Source organism: Xenopus laevis, chromosome 9_10L (assembly GCF_017654675.1).
Source record: "Xenopus laevis strain J_2021 chromosome 9_10L, Xenopus_laevis_v10.1, whole genome shotgun sequence".
Taxonomy (NCBI): Eukaryota; Metazoa; Chordata; class Amphibia; order Anura; family Pipidae; genus Xenopus; species Xenopus laevis.
In genome coordinates this window covers 18,633,273-18,660,015 of record NC_054387.1, presented here as the reverse complement: position 1 = coordinate 18,660,015, position 26,743 = coordinate 18,633,273, and the positions used below count along the sequence as shown (strand labels likewise).

Below are 26,743 nucleotides of genomic sequence, written 5' to 3'. Positions count from 1 at the left end.
GCATTTCTGCACTTCGCTTTCATTGAAGTACAACTTGAACTACACATTGTATTGCGTTAAAGACCTAGTAAGAAGCACGTTAGATGGGAAAAGGGCCTCTAGAGGAACAGAAATTGACGCCTTCTCATTGGCTGAAACAGCTTTGGTGACTTGTCAATCAACTAAGCAATCCGAGAAAGGGAGGAACCCAAGTTACAAAGAAGAGTGAGGGGTATGGGAGAGAACTTGAAAAGAGGTTATAGAGTAAATGGTACAGGTACACCCTGGAACCTACTCTTGGCTGAGAATTGGAAATCCAGCTCTGTTTAATCAGTGCCTGTGACAAAAATGACCAATCACAATTTTTTTTGTTACATTTCAAAACACCAATGTTAAACACAGTTACATTAGGGCTTGACCAGAACCAGATGAACATGATACAGAAGGAGGTTAAAACAAAACGTCCAAAGCCATTTTTATTTCCAGTTGAGAGAGAATTAAATTCCTTCTTGTTTCCAATGGGGTTATGTAATAAAAAGGCACTACGTTTGCCCGGAGCAGTAACCCATATCAACCAATCAGCAGGCAGAGTTTACTGGTCATCTGTTTAAATGCAGACATGTTATTGGTTGCTATAGGTTACTGCTCCTGGGAAATTTTACATTTACATATGGGGGCAAGCAGGCAATCGGACCAGTCCCTGGATCAACCTGCACTGAGCTAATGTCAGTAACCTTATATTTTCTCACTTGCTAAAAAAGTCATCCCATCCTTTCTCAAAGCTATCTGATAAATCTGCCATTACAACTGATTCTGGGAGAGAATTCCACAACTTCAAAGCTCTCACAGTAACAAACCCTTCCCAAATGTTAAGATGGAATCTCCTTTCATCTAATCTCAGTGGGTCCCTTGTGTCTGCTGGAAGGATATACTGGTGAATAAAGCATCAGACAGTTTATTGTATGGTCCCCCTAGTATATTTATACATAGTTATCATGTAACTATGAACAACCCCAATTTGGCCACACCGGATACCATCCATTCTCTTCATCAGCTTAGTTCTAGTTCTACTGCAATAATGTCCCTTTAGGAGCTCTAAAACTGTCACTAGGTGGCACAGTGTGGCCCCTGTCCCATTGTTCCTGTTACAAGACTCTGCATGATATATTTTATTGCTGCTATATTAATATTTGCTTTGTTACTATAAGCTGTTATAGATGGCCTGGGCAAGGAGTTCTTACTCCCAGCAACTCCCTAATCCTAAACTCTGCCTAATCCTCAGCCTAACCTTTCAGTTCCCCTCTGGGGAAAAAAGGTCCTACTCTGGGAAAAAAGGACCCAGCCTAGCTGGCCAACTCAATCCCTGGGGTTTAGAAAAACCTCACCTACATATGCATACCTCCCAAATGTCCCATTTTTAGAGGGACAGTCCCTCTTTTGACAGCTCAACCTGCAGTCCCTCATTTGTACTGGAAAGACCCGTTTTTCTCTGCACTGAACAGCCAGAAAAATAAACAAAGATTCTAACTTAATCAGCTTTTGGCAGAGAGCCCAGAACAACCACAGCAGAAGATAAGATACTTTTGTAACAATTTCTAGATAAGAAAATAAGCAACTGTAATATAAGATAACAGGTCCCTTGGGAAAAGTTAGACTCACAGCTTAAAGGGCAATTCACCTTCATTAGCAAAACTGTAATAACTGTAAAAATTGAAAACTTTTGTAACCTGGCAAATTTTGTAAAATGAACATGGTAATTAGGGGCGTGGCCACAAAAACAGGCGTGGTCAAACACAATTTTGCCATGTTACATGCGCCAACTTTTTTGTCCCTCTTTTTATTTCCAAAATGTTGGGAGGTATGATATGTCTAAGTATCGGCTATGAGCAAACTTAGAAAATAGCTGCTTCTATACCAGTATGTAGCTCATCTAGCTGGGGTATATCTTGCTTGTGAGCTTATGTCCCGTGACATCATGGATCAGAATCAGAATTGAATATAGTGTATATGAGGAGCACTGCTGCCCTGCAGAACTGGGATTGAAGGCTCAATTCCATCCAGAAAATGATCTGCAACCCCCTGTTCTAGACTTCTAACCTCAACCTGGGTAAACCAATCAGTTTATCCCTATACCACTTTTATATTTCCCATTCTCTGTATTTAGTTCATGCATTTCAAAAGGTTTTCTGCCATTGATGCTTTTAACTGTGCTTCTGATTGGGGCTCCTAGTGGGCGGGACTGTTACTGTTGGCAACCCCAGCTTTTCACTGTGAGCAGTGAGAGTTGGGAGATTGGGAGAGACAGATCAGCTAGTGATTTAGTTTTCAGGAGATTTTTCAGTGACCCAGGCAGCCATTTATTGGAGTAAGTTAAGGGTATATCATGTGGGGCAATCTTATTAATATTCCATTAACACAGCTATCTAAATTAATAGGTTTCCATCCACTGCTTGTTTTAACTGTCCCTCTGAGTTCTTAACCAATAATCTGCTTGGGGCTCCTAGTGGGCGGGACTGTTACTATTAGCAACCTCAGCATTTCACTTCCTGAGGATCAGACATCAGTGACAGTTTGGAGATTTGGAGAGACAGAGCAGCTAGTGATTTAGAGAGAGAGAGTTTGCAGGAGATTTTTCAGTGACCCAGGCAGCTATTTATTGGAGTAAGTTGGGGGTATATCATGGGGGGCTTTTCTATGAGATATTAAAGGGGACAATGTTATTAATGTTATCAGGGGACTTTATTTACAAAGTGTAGGTACCAAGCACAGACATACAGACTAACAGCAACATCTGCCCATGGATAGAGATATGAGTTGGCATGTATAACACACAATACAGAGGTTGGCAGCTACATGCTTCAGCTTGTGGGAGCCAGAGATAGAATGAATGCCGGGGAGAAGTAGACAGTTTCATATTTGTGTGTGTGTGTGTGGGGGGGGGATAAAAGTTCCAAAAGTATGTTGCAGATTCTCTTTATTCCATTAATTGAACACACTTATCTAAATGTATTAAGTTTCAATACACTGCTTCTTTTAACTGCGTTCTGATATATTTGGGGCTCCTAGTGGGCGGGACTGTTACTGTTGGCAACCCCAGCATTTCACTCCCTGAGTAACAGACAGCAGTGACAGTTGGGACAGTTGACTGTTGGAGAGACAGAGAGTAGCTACAAGTTTAGAGAGAGAGAATTTTCAGCTGACCCAGGCAGGAATTTATTGGAGTAAGTTAGGGGTATATCATGGGGGGCTTTTCTATTGGATATTAAAGGGGACAAAGTTATTAACATTCCATTAATTGAACAAAGCTATCTAAATTTATTAGGTTTCCATCCACTGCTTTTTTTAACTGTCCCTCTGAGTTCTTAACCAATAATATGCTTGGGGCTCCTAGTGGGTGGGACTGTTACTATTGGCAACCCCAGCATTTCACTCCCTGAGTAACAGACAGCAGTGACAGTTGGGACAGTTGACTGTTGGAGAGACAGAGAGTAGCTACAAGTTTAGAGAGAGAGAATTTTCAGCTGACCCAGGCAGGAATTTATTGGAGTAAGTTAGGGGTATATCATGGGGGGCTTTTCTATTGGATATTAAAGGGGACAAAGTTATTAACATTCCATTAATTAAACAAAGCTATCTAAATTTATTAGGTTTCCATCCACTGCTTTTTTTAACTGTCCCTCTGAGTTCTTAACCAATAATATGCTTGGGGCTCCTAGTGGGCGGGACTGTTACTATTAGTAACCCCAGCATTTCACTCCCTGAGGATCAGACAGCAGTGACAGTTGGGAGATTTGGAGAGACAGAGGAGCTAGTGATTTAGAGAGAGAGTTTGCAGGAGATTTTTCAGTGACCCAGGCAACTATTTATTGGAGTAAGTTGGGGGTATATAATGGGGGGGCTTTTCTATGGGATATTAGGGGACAATTTTATTAATGTTATCAGGGGATACTTACAAAGTGTAGGTACCAAGCACAGACATACAGACTACATCTGCCCATGGATAGAGATATGAGTTGGCATGTATATCACACAATACAGAGGTTGGCAGCCTCATGTTTCAGCTTGATGGGAGCTAGGGTTGCCACCTGGCCAGTAAAAATGATGATCGATCTCAATGTTATTAATAGGGAAAAAAGATAAATATGTAGGAAGGCTCGTAATTTTTTCCAGAAAAGGTGGCAACCCTAATGGGAGCCAGAGATAGTATGAATGCCGGGGAAAAGTAGACAGTTTTACATTTGGGTGTGTGTGCGGGGGGATAAAAGTTCCAAAAGTATGTTGTAGATTCTCTTTATTCCATTAATTGAACACACTTATCTAAATGTATTAAGTTTCAATACACTGTTCTGATATATTTGGGGCTCCTAGTGGGCGGGACTGTTACTGTTGGCAACCCCAGCATTTCACTCCCTGAGGAGCAGACAGCAGTGACAGTTGGGACAGTTGACTGTTGGAGAGACAGAGAGTAGCTACAAGTTTAGAGAAAGATTTTGTAAGAGATTTTTCAGTGACCCAGACAGGAATTTATTGGAGTAAGTTGGGGGTATATCATGGGGGACTTTTTATGGGATATTAAAGGGGACAATGTTATTAATATTGTCATCGGGGGACTTTATTTACAATGTGCAGGTACCAAGTGCAGACATACAGATTATCAGCAACATCTGTCCATCAATAGATATATGCATCTTGTATCAGTTTTTGGTAACTTTGTATCTAAACCTGTATCAATCTGTTGGTGCTTTATTAAAGGGGTGGTTCACCGTTAAAGTAACTTTTATTATGTCATAGAATGGTGAATTCTAAGCAACTTTTCAATTGGTTTTCAATATTTATTTTTTATAGTTTTAGAATTATTTGGCTTTTTCTTCCCCCTCTTTGCATCTTTCAAATGGGGGTCGCTGACTCCCTTCTAAAAAACCAATGCTCTGTAAGGTTACTAATTTATTGTTATTGTTACTTTTTATTACTGATCCTTCTATTCAGGCCCTCTCCTATTCATATTCCAGTCTCTTATTCAAATAAAGGCAGGTTGCTAGGGTAATTTGGACCCTAGTTACCAGATTGCTTAAGATGCAAATTGAGCTGCTGAATAAAATGCTAAATAAATCAAAAACCTTCAATAATAAAAAATGACTAAAAGTTACAGTAGAAGTAATTCCACCTTCTTCCTTTCTCTTTCTAGGAGAGCCAACCTTGCTTGTATATATTCCATCTGTACAGGCTGTGCTGGTAAGTAGGAATAGTGGGAGAGAAGGGGGCGAGGAGAGTGGGGGAGTGGTTTGTGGAGAGTAGATAGTGTAGTGTAGAGAGTAGGTGAGTGGGGAGTAGGGAGTGGAGTGTAGAGAGTGGGGAGTTGAGATGGCCCTCCATAAGGTGGACAGGGTAGAGGACATGGATGTAGACGTAGTGGATGAGGTGGAGGACATGGAGGTGGATGTAGTGGATGAGGTGGAGGACATGGAGGTGGATGTAGTGGATGAGGTAGAGGACATGGATGTGACGTAGTGGATGAGGTGGAGGACATGGAGGTGGATGTAGTGGATGAGATAGAAGACACGGAGGTAGAGGAGATAGTGGACATTGATTTTGTAACATGGTTTCATGGATTAAAATTGTTAGCATGTATTGTTGCCCTTCTTCTAAACCCCCCTTACCCATGCATCCTCCCTCACTGCCACCCCACAGCTTACCCTTGCTCTTACCCCTCCTCTCACCCACCTACCCCTAACTTTCACCACTCTCCTCTCACCCCTTATACTTGCTCTCAGCCCTCCTCTTACCCCCCACCTCTTATCCTTGCTCCCACCTTTTTACACCAACTCACCCCTTACCTTTGCTTTCACCATCCTCCCCTGACCTCCCCACTCCTTACCCTCGCTCTCACACCTTCTCTCAAACCTGTACCTCTTTCGCTTGCTCTCTCACCCCCCCTTAGCCTGGCTCTCATCTCCCTCCTCTCACGTCCCCCACCACTTACCCTCACTCTCACCCACTCCTCTCACCCCTCCACCCCTTTCCCTCGCTTTCAACCGCCCGATTCTTACCCCCCTTTGCTTTCACCCCCTCCCCATACTCTCTCTTTCACCCCCACCCCTTACCCTCGCTTTCACCCCCTCTCACCCCCTCCAAATACCCTCTCTTTCACCCCTCCTCTAACCCACTACCCCTTACCCTCGCTTTCACTCCCCTACTTTTACCCCCTTTCCCTCGCTTTCACCCCTCCTCTCACCCTCCACCCCTTGCCCTGGCTTTCACCCCTCCACCCCTTACCCTCACTTTCTCCCCCCCTCCTCTCACCCCCACCCCTTACTCTTACTTTAACCCGTCTCCTCTCACCCCCTCACCTTACCCTTGCTTACACCCCCTACTCTCACCCCCAACCCTTACCCTCACTTTAACCCACCCTCCTCTCACCCCTCCTCCCCTTACCCTCACTTTCACCACCTCCTCTCACCCCCACCCCTTACTCTTACTTTAACCCGTCTCCTCTCACCCTCTCACCTTACCCTTGCTTTCACCCCCTACTCTCACCCCCAACCCTTACCCTCACTTTAACACACCCTCCTCTCACCCCCCACCCCTTACCCTTGCTTTAACCCGATCCTCTCACCCCCCACCCCTTACCCTCACTTTCACCCCCCTCCTCTTACCCCCACCCCTTACCCTCGCTTGAACTCCCTCTTCTCACCCCCCACCCTCGCTTGAACTCCCTCTTCTCACCCCCCACCCCTTACCCTTGCTTTCACCCACCCTCTTCTTACCCCCACCCCTTGCCCTCACTCTCACCCCCCCTTACCCTTGCACCCACCCCTACCCGCTTATCATGCACCCACATTAGTACTCACATAAGCACTCACACATGCACATACATGCACCCTCCCTGTCAAACATACATATAAAGCCATGATCCAGGGAGCAATACCGATTGCCATTTGGAGTCAGGAAGGAATTTTCCCTTTAGTGCAGATTGCCGAAGCACTCTATGGTTTTTGCCTTCTTCTGGATCATCAGCTGTTAAGGATGCCCGAACCCAATTGACTTTTAATTTGAATAAATCCTGTTCCCAGGAACTGGTTTCCCCATAAATATGTCTCTGTGTTTTTCTTGAATCTCTATGGCAAATATTGAGGGAGGGAAGGTGCTCCTGTGCCTCATTCTGATCAAGGTAACGGACCAATAGTGTGATTTAATACTGCGGAGGGGCTGCTGAAATGTGCAGGTGCAGGGCAGGGTGGGATATAACTCAGCAGTGGTATTGATAGAGTCTTAAAGATCTGTATGGTTTTATATCTATGCAGGTTTTTTTAGAATAGGTACTGCTCTGGGAATTCATTGGTTAATATGAACATCATGGGGCTGAAATACACGGGGTCAATATTTGTGCAGGGGGTTTGTTAGAATGGGTAATGATATGCAATTTCATTGGTTAATAATTAGGTGATGGGGCTGATAGACACAGGGTCAATATCTTTTCAGGGTTTCTATGCAATATAATAGAAGGGGTGATGTTCACCTCTTTCTTCTTTCTGTGCCACCCCCAGAGCTCTGGGCATCAAGCATGATTGTACCACGAAAGTCACAGGACAAGCTCATGTTATCTATTAAGGTGAAAGGCCCATCCTAAAGCTTGACATGGGTAAGAAAGCCCAGGATGGAAAAAACAAACAAAATTAATCCTAGCACCCACACAGTGCCCTCAGGCAAAACACCGTGCCCCTATACCCATCACTGACAAAACAAATCATATATAGCGAAGTTACCCTTAAAGCTTCACCTACACTAAATATCTGATTTAGTGGATCTGATAGGGGATATTTTCCAGGCAGCGTCTCTCCAACTGTTGTTTGACTACCACTCCCAGCATCCACAGGCACACAGCTACAGGGCTGCACACTGGATATCTCTGCTATACCTGCAATAGAGATATAATAAAGATCCGTTATCCAATAAAACCCCAGGTCCCGAGCATTCTGGATAACAGGTCCCATACCTGTATTTCCATTAGGTAACCACAAAGGATAAAGAGAGGGATTACAAAAGAAAACATTCAGTTTCAGCGGAGCCCAATATTAATACTATAAGCCCCTCCCCTATTTATTGTTCAGAAGGGGCCCAAATACCCTGGGAAATGAAAAGATCAAGGGTTTGTATGATCCAGATTTGGTAAAAAACACCAGCATTATAATGGAGTAGAGGCGCCCTCTAGTTTGTGGTAAAAATGCCTACATCTCAGAGCTCACAACAGACAAGCAGATTATTATAGATACTAACAATGTCTAAGGATACAGTGTCCCTGCAAAAGGGTGGGTCACCTTTAAGTATGTTATAGAATACCTAATTCTAAGCCAACTTTTCAATTGGTTGTCATTATTTATTTTTGCATAGCTTTTGAAATATTCACTCACTGTCGTTCATAGCATTATTTGGGCCCTGGTGGGGTGCCAGGCTGGCTGCAGTAGGAACATCCTGGGTGCCATCTGTGAGACCTCATGGCTTTTCATGATCTCTGAAGGTGCCACTGGCTGGATTTCCTTGGCTTGGAGGGGGCTTGGGGCACAGGAGAATCCCCATCCCCACAGACATCCCCATTCATCATAGTAACATAGTAAGTAAGGTTGAAAAAAGACACAAGCCCATCGAGTTCAACCTTTTTTTTTATTTTATTATTAACTACCTATCTGCCAGTTGATCCAGAGGAAGGCAAAAAAAAACCATCTGAAGCCTCTCCAATTTGCCTTAGAGGGGGAAAAATTCCTTCCTGACTCCAAAATGGCAATTAGACTAGTCCCTGGATCAACTTGGACTATGAGCTATTTTCCATAACTGTGTATTCCCTTACTTGCTAAAAAGCCATCCAACCCCTTCTTAAAAGCTATCTAATGTATCAGCCTGTACAACTGATTCAGGGAGAGAATTCCATATCTTCACAGCTCTCAGCGGAAGGGTTTGCATGGGAGGAGCCTTGAGTTTGGGATTCCCATGGTGACAAAGCTGCAAATAAAACACAAATATAATGATTAGCAACTCTAATAGGTTATATTTGCCAGAATTCTAATCTCCGGGCTCTGATTGGCTGCAAGTTGATCTAGCTCTATTGCTCTAATTGAAAGTAGATATGAATAGAGAATGGGCCAGGCACAAGTAATACCTACCTTTCTCTCCTGGAACAGCTATATGCGTTCTATCCAAGGCAAGGGGTTGGTAAATGTCTTCCCCCATTTGTTGTTCCAGGTGCCCCAGGAGGTGGATAGGGTGTGGGCCCTAGAGGTGAGGGGTAAGCAGAGCTTGGAGGACCAGCAAGGGATGAAAGTCTCTGCATGGCTACCATCTCCAGACTGTCCATCATGGAGCCAAACGTATCCTCCCATTATACACTGAGTCTGGTGGTCTCACCATGCGAGGGTCCATAGGCAGTGCAAAGTGTCGGGGCCTTGGAGGATGGCTGCTCAAATTTAAATGGGAAAGAGAAAGTTTCCGGAGGGATAATCCTACCATCTGGGAGGCCAGGTCTCATCTGGGGCATGTACCCCATGGGGTATTGTCCTTGGGGGTACAGACACTCACCCTCCTGTGATGGGGTGCTCATTCTGGCAAAGTGGGGTGGGATATGGGGACCCTGGGAATGTCTGAAATTGGCTGGGTTACTGTTCGATGCTTCAGGAACACAGCACCGGGGATGGTAAGTGGGGCATCTTTACCTCAGCTCTCCAACCATATAACATCAACGTCTGTATAGTAAAGAGGAGGTTCCCGGTTCTGCTCTATCTGAGTTCTGTAGCTTTGGGTTTGCTGTACAGGATCTCCAAGTTGCAGTTCTGGAAATCGAAGTGCTCCATAACCAAGACCAGGCTACGAACTCCTCAGAGGCACATGCATCCCTGGGGCCGACCCTACCCTACATAGACCCCCGTCCCTCGTCCCCCCCCAGCCTAGCTGCTACCCCAGGGCAAATGCCCCTAACTTTTTACTTACCCCTTAGTGCAGATTCACAGCATCGGAGTTCATGGCAGCCATCTTCTTCTCTTTGGTATTCATCGGAAAGCAAGTTCCGTATCGGCGCATGCGCAGTTGGAGCAGTCTTCGGGTTTTTGTCAGCTGTGCATGTGCCGAAAGTCACGGAAATTGCCGAAGTGCCAGAAGAAGACCCAATGAAGACCGAAGAAGAAGAAAACTTAGGGGCATTTGCCCAGGGTAGCAGCTAGGTTGGGGGGGGGATGTAGATGAGCCTATGTAGGGTAGGGGAGTAGGGTTTTTTAATAAGGGGTTTACTTCCCTTTTAAGTGCTAAAAGCAGTGCATACTGTAAAAGGCTCACATTAGCCTATCTAGCAAGCTGAGCAGTTTCCCTTTCAGTCATTAACATAATAGGTTGGACTAATCAATCGCTTGAGGCTACACAGTTGCTAGAGGGGGGGGCACAGCCCCTCTCCCCCCTCCCCGTGTGCACTGAGAGAACTGACCGTAAGTGAGCCTGCCCAGATATGCAGGCAGGGTTAGAACGCTGTTATTTAAGCTTTTTATTTTCCAGTAAATGGACTGTCCCTAAGCCTTTACCATGAGTAAGGATGGTAGCCCTTAAAGAGTTGGCAATTAGCCTGCGAGACATTGCTTACCATAGCCCTTGGATGTAGATATTGCCGGGGCATGCCCACATAGTGCAGCTGGTGAGGGTATGATGATGCCATAGCAGAAGGATCATAATGCCTCTCCAGCGCAGATTCTAATTAATGCACCGCCTGAGGCGGTTCCTTCAATGCCGCCCCCCTCGCTGGCAGGACCACTATTGAGACAAGCGCAATTGCGCTCTTTCACAATAGTAATGCCGAATTTCTGGTTTAAAAACTGGAAATTCGGCTCTTAAAGGTACAAGGAGCGGCTTTTTGCCGCCCCTGGATACCTCTCCTGCATTGCCGCCTGTGCCTCTCACTCTCCTCTGGTTTCGGTATGGAAGGACTGTCCCTGCTGCTTTCGCTTGATTGCCTTTTCCTCCCACTATCCTCTCTGCTTTTCCACCAGCCCCCCACCTTTGAGCAGCCCTCTCCTCTTTTATGTGAATACTGGTTTCTCTGTCAGATTCCCCCTCATCCTCAGGAAGGTACATAATGAGTCATGTGTATAGGGAACCCCAATGTGTACTGTGTCTAAGGGAAACAATATGGCAGTTCCCAGAGAAGGAATGTTCTGTGCGTTCTTTTGAAAATTGAAAAGATAATATTCGGAAGAAATATTTCCCTTAAGGAAAAAAAACTGGTTACAATATATTTGATGTGGGCTGGTTTAATCCTCTTGTCTTACCACCTCTTCCATCTTCCTTCTGTTCTAAGGGGCCGTGGGTTTGTGGCTTTTTAGGGCTATTTAGCCTCTTTTAATTGATAGGGCAAGTTAAGTTACAAGGCCACAGCTCCGGTTACCCTGTCCTGCCTTTACTTTGTGGTGTCCCAGGCCTTAAAAACAAAAATAGGCAGTTAGATTTTGGGACAACTCCACCCTCTATATTTTCAATTTTCTATGAACTCTATCTATGGATTGTGAACGGATGACTTTTTAACCCATATGGAATTTTTGGTCAATTTTTAATTACTCCTTTTTAACTAGTTAATTAATTAACCAAGTCTCATTTTTTAGCCTATTTATTGCACTGCACTTTACTGGTGGAACTTAATTGCAATATTAATTTGCTAATTCTATTTGAATAATTGCCCCTTACTAATTAATTAATGAATGAATTTATTGATTAAGGGGTGGTATTGGAATCTATTGGTGGGTTAATATACCCTTTTGATTTAGCAGTAATAAATTATTTTTTATCATCAGTCTTTGTGGCTGATTGATTTCACACTATTTATTTGCACTAGCACTTTACTTAAGCTATTAGACAGCACCTCTTTATTAATTATTATTATCAATATTAATTACCTGAGTTTTGCAATTTAAGGTTTGAGTTAACTTGGTATAGATACAGTATTAACTATTTGGTGGGGTTTCTTTCTCTTAGAAAACTCGATTCTATCCCTTGTTAGGATCCAGACTTACCTTGAGGGTCTTTTTATTGGACAGTGTTTAGCTTTATCTTTAGAGATTGGACTCATTTCTATCTTTTCCTTGTACTTCATCAAACACCACTAGAGGTTACTAGGTCATTTCCTTAGAAACCAGCTCACTACCAAATTATCATTTTTTTTCCACTACAGGGATGGTCCTTTCAGAGGATAGGAACTGTCTTGCATTACACCATAATGCCTCTCCAGCGCAGTGAGCACCAACCATTTGGATTTTTGGTGCTACCAACGTTAATGTGGATATGATCTTAAACGTTCTTGTGGTAACATGGGTGTGGTTTACTGTGGGTGTGGTTTAAAAGGGGAGTGGTCAACACTGACATATTATCAGCCCTCCACCACATAGGCCAGTAACATTTTTGACCTCGGTACCACAGAAGGTGGGGGGGGGGCACCTTGCAGGGTGAAGTAAAGCAAGGCACTTGTTGCACACACAAAGCACCATGAAGTGTCAAGAAAAGCATCTAATTCAATCCAGGTGAAAACAGAACTGAGCAGACTGCTGCCTAATGTAGAGGAATTACCAGTGGATGGATATCAGCTTTGCCTGCTATCTAGAATTCTGAGTACATTTTGGAATATTCTGCAACTGTATTATTGAACCCTGGTGCAGTCCGATGTACATAGATCTGCTATATTCTGTAATCTCCTGCTGGTTCCTCCAATCTCTGCGTCCAGTGTAACCCCTGGCACATCTCCATGTATAGTGATTTAACAGATTCTAAATTTGAACTCCTGGTTCCCCAACTGTAGGGTCTACTTTAACCGTGCAAAGCTTAATGAACAGAGCTAAACTTGTTGTATCCTGTGACCCACTGCTGCCGTACCCAAATGTTCAATGAGTGTGACCCTGATAGTTTCTGTTCTGCAGCTGCAAGAAAGTCTCCAGCTGAGCACGGGTTCTCTGCTTGTGGGGTCTGCAATTGTGTCACTTCTAAATTGGTACCCCCAGCTAGCAAGAAATATACTGCAAGAAAATAAATTGTCTCAGAGGCTTCTGGGATATACTTAGATTAGAACCCAATTTGTGCAAAGGTGCAGAATAAGATTGAGCTTTATAAATCGTTAGCAGTTGTAGTAACTGTGTAGTCTGTGCTGTTATTGTAAGGCCGACTAATTCACAGGCACTTTAGGGGTGATCAGTATGGGGGTTCCCATTGGGATAGTCGGGCCTCTCTCTCACCCTCCCGGCACAGTTTCCTTCCAGGGAGAGACAGACTGATACATCCCTGATTCCCTCGTATCACTTGTCTGGTCCCAATTCTACTAAATGGACATTCGCACACAATTCTGATGGGGGGGTGCACTTTTTTCCTATACGCTGCAATATTGATTCTCATAACATATACTGATATGAACGTTTTTAGTAACTAGACTGTGTGTGGATAACGATCAGACCAGTGGCTGTGTTGGCCTTTGTGCTCTCTACATTACCAATAAAGATTTACACTTTCCTCTTTATGCTATGGGGCATTTCCTGAGGGCAAATAAATAATTTATCCATACCTGCTGTATTAGACAAACAACTTCCCTATGAAGCCTATTAATACGCAGAGGTGGAGTTGCACTGGGAAATCCGAGTATCACTCATAGGGATAATGTAACACCCTACTGTAAATTATAAGGATATTCGAGGGGTTCTGTGACAATATAAAGGCACAAGGCTGCAGTTCAGTTGCTTAATGTGATATTTGTACCCTGAACCCATCATTCGGCCCATAGGATAAATACTACGGATAGGGTTGCCACCTTTTCTGGAAAAAAAATACCGCCCTTCCTATTTTTTCTCGTTTTTTCCTATAAATAACTTTGGCATCAAGCATCATTTTTACCGGCCAGGTGGCAACCCTAACTACGGAGCATTTCATGGCAAACACAATGGAGCCATTTTGATGATTTGGCTATTTTTTTTCTAGTAAACAGGTCTTGTTCCACTCTCCTTATCCACCCCTCACCAATATAGTGCAACTGATTGCCTGTCACTGTTGTTTAACTGGAGCAGAGATAAGAGCACAAGTAGTTTGTGTGGGGACTAACTAACCAGTACAAGTGCCCAGGAAAAGGGGCAATGGATTGAACTCAGGGCTTGGGCAGGCTAAAAGAGGTTGCATCAGAAATGACAAGCAGCTGGAATGTGTGTGGGACCCCTGATTGGAGTCCATCGTCTGGGAATGTACAGTTGCCCATCACCCCGAGATTTATTTACAGATTAGTTCCCCGTGGGATTAGAGACTGCACACAAGTGAAGCACAATGGAGGCTAGAATAATATTGGCGTCTTACTGGGAGCTCTTATACTTTAATTTGAAACCACTTGAGATATTTCAGCTGTCCATAGAGAAGATATGCATTCCCTACTTGAATAATCCTCGGTAGCCTCAGCTCCTCATGCAGTTGCGGGGGACTCGTCATTATAATATATAGTGTATTCATACAGGAGCAGACTCCATTTGTCTGCAAGGGCTCTGCATAACTAGTAGCAGCTCCCATCAGGATCTGTGTAACCAGTCTCTTATTAACAGGGAAATACTGATATTGTACATACATCTCCAAGGGTGACGGACGACCCTCTGTCCCAGAAGATTGCCCCAATCAGGGGTCCCACACACCTTCCAGCTGCTTTGGACTTAGGATGCGGCCTCTGCAGCTTTTTGCCCATGCCCTGTTCTATCCATTGCCTCTATTTTGCTGGACACTGTGCTGGTTATTTAGTCATTCCATAAACTACTGTTGCTCTGACCTCAGCAGTGACAGGTGATTGTGCCATATAATAACAATTTACATGGAAACGTAGCAGAATTGCCAAAATTGCCTCAGTATAATGACATGAAATCCTCAGTACACAATTGTACAAATAAACAGTTCAGGGTCAGTATTACATAGCAACCAAGGATTGGGAGTGGTTGAAAAAAACCTTTGCCCGAGTGACACCTGACTGCTAGCCAATTTGGAGAAAAATCTGCATCCAAATTCTCTTCAATGTGCCGTTTTGGAGTCAAGTCTAGAAATCCAAACTCTTTGGCTCTTACTGGATGCAACACTGCCGATCAGTGGAGAAGATGGTTGACCTCTTGCTGCAGCGGAACATACAAGCCCCTTGGACGTTGCATGACTAAAATGGCAACATGTGCAATAGCCTGATGGAAGGTACCAGACAGAATCAAGAAAATAGTTCACTTAAATTTTATTACAAGGTATATTTATCTTATTTACCGTTTTTACAAGGCATAATAGGCCATTAATTAGGGATGCAGCGAATCCAGGATTCGGTTCGGGATTTGACCAGGATTTTCAGCAGGACTCGGCCGAATCCTTGTGCCTGGCCGAACCCAAATCCTAATTTGCATATATAAATTTAGGACGGGTAGGGAAATCGTCACAGAAGATGATCTGTTTTCCTCTTTTTCCTTCCCTGATTCTAATTTGCATATGCAAATTAGGATTTGGTTCGGTATTTGGTCAAATCTTTCACCAGGCATTGGGCAGAATCCCAAATAGTGGATTTGTTGCATCCCTACCATTAAGTATTTACATAACACCCCCCCAGGGCAAAAACATGCCTCTGTATTCACGCTACTATTTACCGGACATATGTTTGTTCATTAGGATGTGTATAGTCCAGGGCTTGAAAAGGGCATCAACTACCAGAAAATTTCGATTTGGCGGTAACACAGGAACATCAGCTGCATCAGCACTTAAACCTGCCTGAGAAGCTTGGGGATGTTGGGATGGTTAAGTAGGACTTGACTCCACATTGTATGTCTCCAGCTCAAATCGCTCCTTCTGGCTTGGCAACCTCACCTTCTTCTTAAAGGGGGTGATGTGATAGAATGGTGGCAGAGGCTGAGCCTTGAATTTATAGACCTCAAGGAAAAGATCCAGAGTTGAGCTTTGCAAGTATGATACCCACACTGCACTGTAATATGGATGCCTGTATCTACCCTGTGCCCATCACCCACACCACTCAGCTGTACATATGTTCCTATTTCTGCCCTGTGGTGAGAATATCCCACCCCTATTTTGCCATACTCACTTCCACTTTGCGAAGTTCATCCAATCGCTTCTCTTTCTGCAGCTGCCGCTCCTTGTCCTGCTCAAAGAAGGAAAAGGGACAAACATCCACTTGTCTCTTTTCTAAAAGTTTGGGTTTAAATAGGACCCTGTAGTGTGGCGTACGAGTGGCTTTGATAACAGGCACCTCCTCTTCCTCGAGCTCCCTCTGGTGGCCATGCAGGCAATAAGGTGCGGGAGTTCTTTTGGAGAAAGATATAACCTTTTCAGCACTGGATTCCAAAGCCTCCTCACGCTTTCGTTTTTTTCCCTGTGACGGGTTGAAGGGTTTTGGGATTGTGTATCCTCATTTAGGAATCTGAACCTGTGGGTACAGCCCAAGTAAATTACATTTGTGCTCCCACACAACAAATCCAATGATAACCCCCCCCCCACTGCTAAACTCACCGATGGCGGTTCGTGTCTCCTTAGTGATGCAACAAATTTCACCATGTTACAGTCATTTCTCTCAGGTTGATTGGAACCATGCTCAAGTTGATCATTGAGCACCAAAATCATGGAGCACCAGGCAGCATTTCGGGTCATATAAAAAGTCCAAGTTTATTGAGAAATCATAAAATCATGAAGAGCAAACCAGAAAACATAGCCCCACGCTTAACGCGTTTCGTGGCCTCACGCCACTTCCTCAGAAGCACGGGGCCCCTCCTCCCTTAACTCTACATATCTAGACATTCCACACCTGATTAAAATCATTAACTCATTACCTCCCATATAAAAACTATCGTGGGTCACGGGTGTTAGGAATGAAATTTATATACAAAATTCCCACCATAGACACATGAAGTATTTTATCTCTTATATGGATGGAAAATATATATTGTTACCCATAACTTATGCGTGAAAGAATATGTATAGTGATCTTAATAAAAACGTAGAAAGATAATAGGAAGTTACAATGAAATACAATAGTTGAAGGAAAAGTTCATTAGTATCATCTAAAATAGAGTACATGGAAATGAAAAAATCACATTTATATAATAGTAATCTTGATAATCCTAATGCTACAGTTTAGAAGAATAATCCATATAATATATAATACATCGCAAATATAGAGGTATACGGCCACGGATATTTAAAGGGAAAAAAATATATATATATATGTATAAGTAAATAAATATGAAAAAAAATGAAAAAATGAATGAATGAAAAAAATGTATATCTATATGAAAAAAATATATATATGTAGATATATATGTATATAGCATCCGTGACAGCGTAGATCAAATTAGTCACAAAAACAGGAGAATTCACAGTCCCTATTAAGACCTCCATGAGTCTCAGTGGTTTTTAGATGGTAAATCCAAGAGGCTTCCAATCTTCCCAGTCTATACTCATAGTCACCTCCTCTCACTTCCTTCCGTGGTTTATCAATTACCTGGAAAAAGACCTGTATAGCCCCGTCATGTTTTTCTATTATGTGTTTCGCAACCGCTGATTTTAGGTCCTTCCTATCTACGGCAGATATATGTTCTAAAAATCTAGTACTAGCCATCCGTGTCGTTTTCCCAACGTATTGAGCACTACATGCGCAAGAGATTAGATACACTATTCCCTTGGATGTGCAGTTGAAATACTGATTAATGTTATAAGGTAATCCTGTTGCTGAGCTAGTAAAAGTTTTTGATGATTTAACATAGCTGCATGTTTTACATCTAGTCCTCCCACACTTATACATCCCCTTATATTTAAGCCATGTTGGTTCAGAGTTTTTATTCTTAGAGTTGATCATTGGTTTTACACAGAAAATCCACTGGTTTTGTGACTGGAGGGTCACCATTATTCAAAGACTGACCTGAGACACAGAAGGGGGGGGGGTTAAGCCATGCAATAGACACAGAGCCAATTAGTTATACCCTCATATTGTACTGTCTAAAACACTGTGGTACAGAGGCCCTAAGTTTTACCAGTGTTTAATCCATATCCACTTTAAATCACACCCATGTTACCACAAGAATTTTTAAGACCACATCCAAGTTCAGGGTGGTAGCACATCAAAGAACAAAAAAACAAACGATTGGTGCTCACTGAAGGGATATCACTCATCACGAATATGTGAAACATTAAAGTCATTTTAAGACATACCCTTAAATCCATATGCCTCCTCCCCTGTGGATAACACAGTACATGATTAAATACCTTAGGGGCCCTTAATAACTTCCAAATGCTAACAAACCCCCAGAACAAATGCTACCAGGCTCATGTCCCACAAGTAGCATAGGGCAGGCAGAGTATGGCACACACAGGGAGCATGGGGCAGGCAGAGTATGGCACACACAGGGAACATAGGGCAGGCAGAGTATGGCACACACAGGGAGCATGGGGCAGGCAGAGTATGGCACACACAAGGATCATAGAGCATGAAGAGTATGGCAGACACAGGGAGCATGGGGAAGGCAGAATACTGCAGGAGACAGAAACCTATCAGGACCACTTTAAAATGAACAGTTCATACTGTGCTTCACAGTACTGGTGGCCCTCCAGCAGTTTGAATGAGATGTGAACAGTGCAGGGCTGTACAGGTGTGAACAGTACCGGGCTGTGAACAATAGAGGTGTTACAGATGTGAACAATACAGGGGGATTACACCAGTTAGACAGCATTGGTCAAATGAGAAGAAATATGGCTCCTCCCTACCATATGTATAAATACAAAAGGAATGTTCTGAGTACAGTATGAGGGTATATCTTATTTTGTACACAGTCAGGAAAATATAGTCGCTCCCACCAACAGGTACACACACCTGCTCTAGTTATGGCAGCTTTCATGGAATGCTCATTTTCGTTGAGATTCTTTTGAAGTTCTTGTATCTTCTCAAGCTCTTGCTGTTCTGCAATTTTAGGCTTCACCAGCACATTCCTACTCCTGAAAAGAAACTTGTATGACATATGTAAATAGGCAATGACACATATCTACTGGGGACCAATCCATTAGGCTCCAGCACTGTACAACTTGTTGGTTATTTTACAGTAATAATCATGTAGTCAGGAGCAGTGCTGAACTAATGTTCCCCTCAACTTGGATGGACACAGCTGTAATATATTCTCCACAAAGGTATAATAGGATCAGAGAAGATATATGGATGTATTTAGGGTAATATAGATAGACAAGGCTGTGACTCACATGAGCCTTTCAAAAGGGCGATTCTTTATTTGCATCCAAGTTAACAGCCCAGCAGCCTTTTCCCATAAAAGGGCAATATGGATCTTGATATCAGTGGTTTGTAGCTTTGCTGAGCATTAAACCCCCACCGCACCATACATGCATGAGACAGATATTCTTTCCTGAGCAGGTTGAGTTACTGGGCCCCAGCAGAGAATGGTAACAAATCATTTCTACAGACTTCAGCAGGAAGGAAAGTGTTCAGTCACTGGGGCTGATGAAGTTTCAGTAGCCATACATACCCCTTTAGTTTGCACAGCGGGGAGTCAGCCTGTGGTGGCTCATTCTCAAGATCTGACTCTCTCATTTTTATGAGAAGCTTTTCCCGATGCTTCCTGGACATGAGCCTGGTTGATCTGTTGGAGGGAGAAATGAGGATAGGTGAGAAAAGCAAGATAACATGGCATAGCAGAAATCGGATTTCACTGTATTGAAAGGAAACTTAACCCCTTAAACATTACAGGTTTCAAAACATAAAACAAAATATATGTAAAAATGCTGCTTTATCTAAAGGAAAAAAAATAGGGTACAGATGGATAAATAATGGCATAGCAGAACCTATACGAAGAGGGAGTGTGTTAAAAAAAGCAGAGAAAACGCCAAAGGAAAATTAGTCCTTTAAAAGAGAAGTAAACAACAGAAGGAGCAGCAAAATGAGAAGTGCTTGTGTGCCAGTACCCACTGCTTCTCATTGTATAATCTTTTTAGTGCAGGAACACTTTAAGTGTTTGAAATGTAGGCCTTTAAGTAACACCAAAAAATGTAAGTGTTTTAAAGTAATGAAAATATCGTGTACTGTTGCCCTGCACTGGTAAAACTGATCTGTTTGCTTCAGAAACACTACTATAGTTTATATAAACTAACTGCTGTAAAGCAAGGGTGGAGATTGAAAAAAGGCTATATGGCACAGGTTAAATAGTGGATAACAGATAACACCATTATGTTCTACAGCAGGGGTAGGCAACCCCAGGCTCCGGAGCCTCATGCGGCTCTTTATTAGGGATGTCGCGGACTGTTCGCCCGCGAACTAATTCGCGCGAACATCGGCCGTTCGCGTCCGCCGAATGTTCGCGAACGTCGCGCGACGTTCGCCAATTTGGGTTCGCCTTAGCTGGCGCTTATTTTTGCCCTCTCACCCCAGACCAGCAGATACATGGCAGCCAATCAGGAAGCTCTCCCTCCTGGACCACCCCCACACCCCTGGACCACTCCCCCTTCCATATATAAACTGAAGCCCTGCAGCGTTTTTTCATTCTGCCTGTGTGTGCTTGGAAGAGCTAGTGTAGGGAGAGAGCTGTTAGTGATTTGAGGGACAGTTGATTAACTTTGCTGGCTAGTAATCTACTTGATACTGCTCTGTATTGTAGGGACAGAACTCTGCAGGGATTTGAGGGACAGTGAGTTTAGGTTAGTTAGCTTTGCTGACTAGTAATCTACCTTCTACTGCAGTGCTCTGTATGTAGCTGCTGTGGGCACTGCTTCTGATCTCATCTGCTGACTGCTGTAATAACCCAATAGTCCTTGTAAGGACTGCTTTTATTTTCTTTTTTGTTTTTTTGTTTTTTTACTTTGCTACTATAAGAGCCCAGTGCTATTAGTCTAGCTGAGGTAAGCAAGTGCCACCTAGCAGGAAGCCGCCAGCAGGTGCGAGGGCTGTACAGACGTCCCAGGAGTGACAGGCAAGACCGAGCCGCAGCAATATGATTCATCATGGTCCTTACCACGGTCACACACTCAAGACAAGACACGCAAGACAACAGAGGGAAAATCATAATGGAGCTTCAGAAACAGAAGTCACATTAAACAGATGAGAACAGTAGCATTTAATAGGGCTATTCAGTGTTTAATTTATTTCAAAGTAGGCCTACACATAAACACTGCACTTCTGTTTGTTGTATTCTGTTGTTGTAACAGTTAACATTAAAAAAAAGGTTACAACTTTTAAAAGTTTATAAACTGTGTTATGTTTTGCGGCTCCAGACTATTTTTCTTTAGTGGAAGAGGGGGCAAAATGGCTCTTTTGATAGTAAAGGTTGCTGACCCTGTTCTACAGAGTATATTTGCTATCTGTTGTGTAACCTGAGCCTTTTCTCAGGTTACTCCCCCATTGCTACACAGCAGCTTATTTGTATTAGGGATGCACCGAATCCACTATTTTGGATTCGGCCGAACCCCCAAATCCTTCGCGATAGATTCGGCCGAATACGAATCCTGCTGAAAAAGGCCGAATCCCAAACTCAATCCTGGATTTGGTGCCTCCCTAATTTATATAAACTATAGTAGTGGTTCTGAAGCAAACACAGCAGTGTTACCAGTGCAGGGCAACACTGCATTATATTTGTATTACTTTAAAACACTTTTTTGATGTTACTGTTCCTTTAAACAGGTGTAGTCTTATAATCTTAATCAAGATCAAAAACATCTGCTGCTTATTCTATTCATCCAGTGTCTAGTGTTTCTAATGAATCTGTAAAATATGACAGATAAAGCAAACTACTGTGACACAGGTATACAGCATTGTCCCCAAGCCCAAAAAAAAAAAAAACTTACGGAGATTTCACATCACAAAAATGTGTAGTACTCTTGGAGACTGCCTCCTTTGAAAGGGTTGTCAACACCTTGCGCTTGTGTTCTGTTAAAGGAAACAGACTTGTTTAACTGGAGCAGCCTAATGCCCCCTGCCAATTGTAAGGCTGCTTCTTTAGAACATGCTAATATATTCATGCTGCACTGTATCAGCATTGGGGTCCCTTACACTCCCAGCAGAAACACATTTATTTGTCACTTACCAGAATTCACAGCAGAAGTTTCAAAGCGTGGCCTCTGGTTTGGGGGAGTCTTAAGTGCATTGGTCACTCTGTCTGCAGAACAAAAATTGGCAACAGATTACATATGTGGTATAAACTGGTCCTCAGGCCAAGTCCACCAAGCCACTTGGATAGATGTCCAGTTAGGGGGTGAATGCCCATTTGATTTTATGTTAAACTTCCAGGAATATCTAGAAGATCAGAGAGTGGGGTCTGGAAGTGAGCACTTATGTTGCTGGAACTATGGGCGAATGCCCAATTCACCAATGTTTTATATATCAAATCTTATTTCCAAAGGGCCCTGACCTCCAAGTGGGGCTTGAACCTAAAAGTCAGACAACTACTATTAGTGAAGTAGCCCTGGAGCCCATGCCACTGACACTCAATTACATCATGCATTTGGAGCTAGGTTACAATAAAGACATTAGGGGTGACCCTTATATCCTTGGTAACCAATCAGAATGGGCAGACTATAGAGTAGATGTTCCCAGTCCCACGCTGTAGGACATGGAAACAACCTTGGAAGGCATCATCAACTGAATGAAGATAATTTCTCAATGGCTGTGTCAGTTTTTTTTAAACTTAATTTCTTGGTTCAGGGCTATTTTTGTATTGGTAGCCCTTCCTACACAAGTAAGTCCTATATGCAGGCAGCAGTACTGTAAAGAGAAGACATGGAAAGAGCAGAATGATTGGAGAGTGGGGTAGAGCAAGTGGGGATTATTAGAGAAAACCAACAGAGATCAAGAGGGCCTAAATGTACAAATGAAAATGGCAGAAGAGAGGAAGCTCCAGAATGAGATGAAGGGCCCAGATGTGTTTAGGTAGAGAGAAAGGTACAGCTATGCACCTAGCAATGCTCCTATTAGAAAATAAAGGGCACACGTGGGCACTGGAAATCAGAAACAAAGGACATGGCACACACAGGAGTTAACAGCTAAAAGGATCTACAATACAGAGTCCCTCCTTACAACATATAAGTATGTTGGTGTAGGGAGCCTGCCCAAATGTTAAGCAACTCAGGGAGTCTGAGCAAAGAAAATCTGAGCTATGCAAATGTGAGGGAGGAGTCAAGGCACTAGAGAGGCTGCCATACGGAGAGTTCTAACCCTCAGACAAAGAATGAAACAAGGGTGCACTCAAACAGCCAGGGGAAGGCTCACCCAGGGGATAGTCTGCACCTCCAGCAGCACTCATGCCAAACACTTCATCACATTCAATATACAGATCCCCCCAACCCAATTCCCAACCAATACTTGACTCTACGCCCCTCCCATTCTAGATCCCCAAGGAATCTCACCGAACCAGGAGTCAGCATTGTGATCCTCATGGAAAGAACTAAAGTTAATGTATGTAGAAGGGGCATCAAAGGTGTAGGGATCCAGCATGTCTGCCATAGCAACTGGGCCACTTACAGGAAACTGTCTCACCATTGCACTGTACCTGTGAGAAGATGATGCCAAACCGGGCATTACTGGGACTGACAGGGGATTATACCAGCAATTCTCCTATTCCCTCCACACATCCCTGAAATAGCCCTCGTACGTGTTTACTCTAAATATCCCACCCAGAATACCATATCCCTGTATTATCCAGTCGGCACCCCATATTTATGTATATGCCAGTAAGCAGCCCATATGCTTGTATATTCCAGTCAGCATCCCATTTGCTTATATAACCCAGTCAGCACCCCATATCATTATATATATCCTAGTCAGAACCCCATATCCTGACGGAACACAGTCTGCATCCCATATCCTTATATAACCGAGTCAGTACTATCCTTATATAACCCAGTCAGCACCCTTTATCATTATATGTCCCAAGCAGCAACCCTTTATCCCTTAAATAACCCATTCAGCACCCCATATACTTATATAACCCAGTCTGCATCCCAAATTCTTACAGAACCAAGTCAGCACCCCCTATCCTTATATTACCCATTCAACACTATCCTTATGTAACCCAGTCAGCAGCCCCTATCCTTCTATAACCCACTCTGCACCCCATATCCTTATATAAGCCAGTCTGCATCCCATATGCTTACAGAACCCAGTCAGCAGCCCGTATCCTTATATAACCCAGTCAACACCCCATATCCTTATATATATCCTAGTCAGAACCCCATATCCTTACAGAACCCAGGCTGCATCCCATATCCTTAGATAACCCATTCAACACTGTCCTTCTATAACCCAGTCTGCATCCTATATCCTTACAGGACCCAGTCAGCACCCACTATCCTCTGCACCCCACATCCTTCTATAGTCAGCATCCCGGACGAGGAAACAAACCCAACCCATGCAGCATAACACAAACACTCCATACCTTCATTACCAGGTTAAATAGAGAACGCCGTCAAACAGACCAATCGCCCCACTTGACGTCACCGAACGCTCCGATTGGATGCAATTGGACGAATTGGAGGGCACGCACACAGGTTGCTAGGAAATGTAAAACAACTACATAGCCGGATAAACATCTCTTGTGGTTCATTAGAAGATTGTGGTCGTTAGCTATATTGTATATAGAGCTATATTACATTAAAATTACTTGTGGAGGATGGGAAAATGTAGTAAGGAAGTTTCTGCAACCCTAAAAGATTGTTTTTGTTTTTTTTCCTTTTGATCCTGATCATGATAAAAGTTGGGATCTTGGATTTTGTTAGAAGTGTCAGTGGCCCAGCACATGCTCCCTATGCTTTGGGCAACTGTAGATAAGACAGTGTCGGACTGGGATGCCAGAGGACCACCAGAAAGCCTTAGACCTTGGGCTCACCGAAAAACCTAAGACAGTGGACCGTTCCAATCTATTATTCCTCCTCTCCTCACTCAACCTCTTTATTTTCCTACTTTTATATATACTTACAATATTGTCCCATTATTAAGCATTTTCCCCAAAAAGAAATAGGGAATGACCATGAAATAGGCCAAATGTTTAGAAACAAGAGGGCCCACTAACACCTGGGACCCCCCGGGAGTTTTCCTGGTATCCCGGTGGGCCAGTTCTACACTGGCTGAGGCAGTTGTACATAAAAAAAAAAGTGTTCAGTGGGTATCATTTGTGAATCTGCCACTATGCCATTCTACTATTAATTCTGGGGGTATTATACATGGAATTGACTCTGTGCCATTTTACTATGAATTCTGAGGGTATTATACATGGAATGCCTCTTTTTCATTCCAATATGAATTCTGGGGGGTATTATACATGGAATTGCCTCTGTGCATTCTATATATTAATTCTGGGGGGTATTATATATGGAATTGCCCGTGCCTAAATCTGGGGGTATTAAATGGATGCTCTTTGCCATTCTAATATGAATTCTGGGGGTATTATACATGGAATTGCCTCTGTGCCATTCTTACTATGAATTCTGGGGCTATTATACATGGAATTGCCACTGTGCCCATTCTAATATTAATTCTGGGGTATTATACATGGAATTGCCCTCTGTGCCATTCTACTATGAATTCTGGGCTATTATACATGGAATTGCCACTGTGCCATTTTAATATGAATTCTGGGGGGTATTATACATATAATTGTCTCTGTGCCATTTTAACATGAATTCTGGGGGTTTTATACATAAAATTGCCTATGTGCCATGATTCTTCTATGAATTCCTGGGGGTATTATACATGGAATTGCCTCCGTGCCATTCTAATGTGAATTCTGGGGGTGTTATACATGGAATTGTCTCTTTAACAAACAAGGGAAAGTTGTGCTCACCACTATTTTTTAAAACCATTAGGCGGGGGTGCAATGAGGCTGTGACCACAAAATACATATAGTCAACTACAAGAGTCCTCTGCACTCAACCCATTATCAATATATTTAAGACAAGAGACATTTTGTGCATATTGCTACTGAAAATGCCTTACCCTTTAAACAAAACAGGGATTGTTTGTCCTTATATTGCAATATATTTAAGCTGGCCAACTACGTCAAAGTCATCCCATATCAGGCCAGTCCTGTGCTCAATTTTCATCTGATTCATTAAGAATTCTATTGCTTCATTATACATTTTACAAAGGGACTAAGTTTTACCTGCAACTTACTAGCTGCTTTCAAAGTAAAACTCCCAAACTTGGCTGCCCTTTTATTAGACACCAGTGGGATCACCTGACTATAGCTGGGAAGGGTGGGAGCTACAACATGGAGCTGGTCACTGCTCCGGTATAACTATAACAAACAAGGGAAAGTTGTGCTCACCACTATTTTTTAAAACCATTAGGCGGGGGGGCAATGAGGCTGTGACCACAAAATACATATAGACAAATACAAGAGTCCTCTGCACTCAACCCATTATCAATATATTTAAGACAAGAGACATTTTGTGCATACTGCTACTGAAAAATGCCTTACCCTTTAGACAAAACAGCTCCCACCCTTCCCAGCTATAGTCAGGTGATTCCACTGGTGTCTAATAAAAGGGCAGCCAAGTATGGGAGTTTTACTTTGAAAGCAGCTAGTAAGTAAAAACTTCACTTTGTAAAATGAAGCAATAGAATTCTTTTTTTTAAAAGTTTTTATTTTAAAATTTTCAAACATTCAACATACACAATATGAATAGTAGAGGTAGAGAGAGAAGAAATAGATATTAGAAAAGAAAGTTGTGAAGGAAGGGGGAGGGGAGGTAAGGTACAGACTGGCATATATATTAT

General features: G+C 43.0%; 2 protein-coding genes and 1 long non-coding RNA gene across 7 annotated transcripts in view; 1 reads left to right on the top strand and 2 right to left on the bottom strand.

Annotated features, from left to right (window-relative positions):
• LOC108701997 (traf2 and NCK-interacting protein kinase) overlaps positions 1–26,743 on the top strand; it is a 1,005,599-nt gene that overhangs the window by 489,457 nt on the left and 489,399 nt on the right. The gene's annotated exons all lie outside the window — the stretch shown is intronic.
• LOC121398326 (targeting protein for Xklp2-like) lies at positions 8,822–26,171 on the bottom strand. Of its 4 annotated transcripts, XM_041577466.1 has the most exons (7): positions 26,127–26,171; positions 24,405–24,520; positions 23,377–23,519; positions 22,059–22,130; positions 21,820–21,901; positions 19,512–19,625; positions 18,451–18,972 (listed from the first exon to the last, which is right to left on the bottom strand). In XM_041577466.1, exons 3-7 carry the CDS (start codon positions 23,507–23,509, stop codon positions 18,741–18,743), a joined length of 633 nt encoding a protein of 210 aa, XP_041433400.1. In that variant the 5' UTR covers positions 23,510–23,519; positions 24,405–24,520; positions 26,127–26,171; the 3' UTR covers positions 18,451–18,740. The 4 variants fall into 4 exon arrangements, 3 of the variants coding, with proteins under 3 accessions (XP_041433401.1, XP_041433400.1, XP_041433399.1); XR_005964251.1 differs by lacking the exon at positions 23,377–23,519 and having other exon boundaries at positions 18,892–18,972; XM_041577467.1 differs by lacking the exons at positions 18,451–18,972; positions 24,405–24,520; positions 26,127–26,171 and adding an exon at positions 8,822–9,243 and having other exon boundaries at positions 23,377–23,929.
• On the bottom strand, positions 15,209–16,989 carry LOC108705882. 2 transcript variants are annotated; one of them, XR_005964259.1, is made up of 3 exons: positions 16,498–16,987; positions 16,073–16,414; positions 15,209–15,903 (listed from the first exon to the last, which is right to left on the bottom strand). It is a non-coding gene; the product is annotated as an uncharacterized LOC108705882 (long non-coding RNA). The 2 variants fall into 2 exon arrangements; XR_001933924.2 differs by having other exon boundaries at positions 15,209–16,414; positions 16,498–16,989.

Coding starts and splice junctions, on each gene's coding strand:
- LOC121398326 (XM_041577465.1), bottom strand. CDS start 23,548: ATGCCCGGTTTGGCATCATCTTCTCACAGGTACAGTGCAATGGTGAGA. Junction 21,902..22,058: donor AACTTCTGCTGTGAATTCTG/GTAAGTGACAAA, acceptor TTCCTTTAACAG/AACACAAGCGCAAGGTGTTG. Junction 19,626..21,819: donor TTTTGTGATGTGAAATCTCC/GTAAGTTTTTTT, acceptor TCCCTCCAACAG/ATCAACCAGGCTCATGTCCA.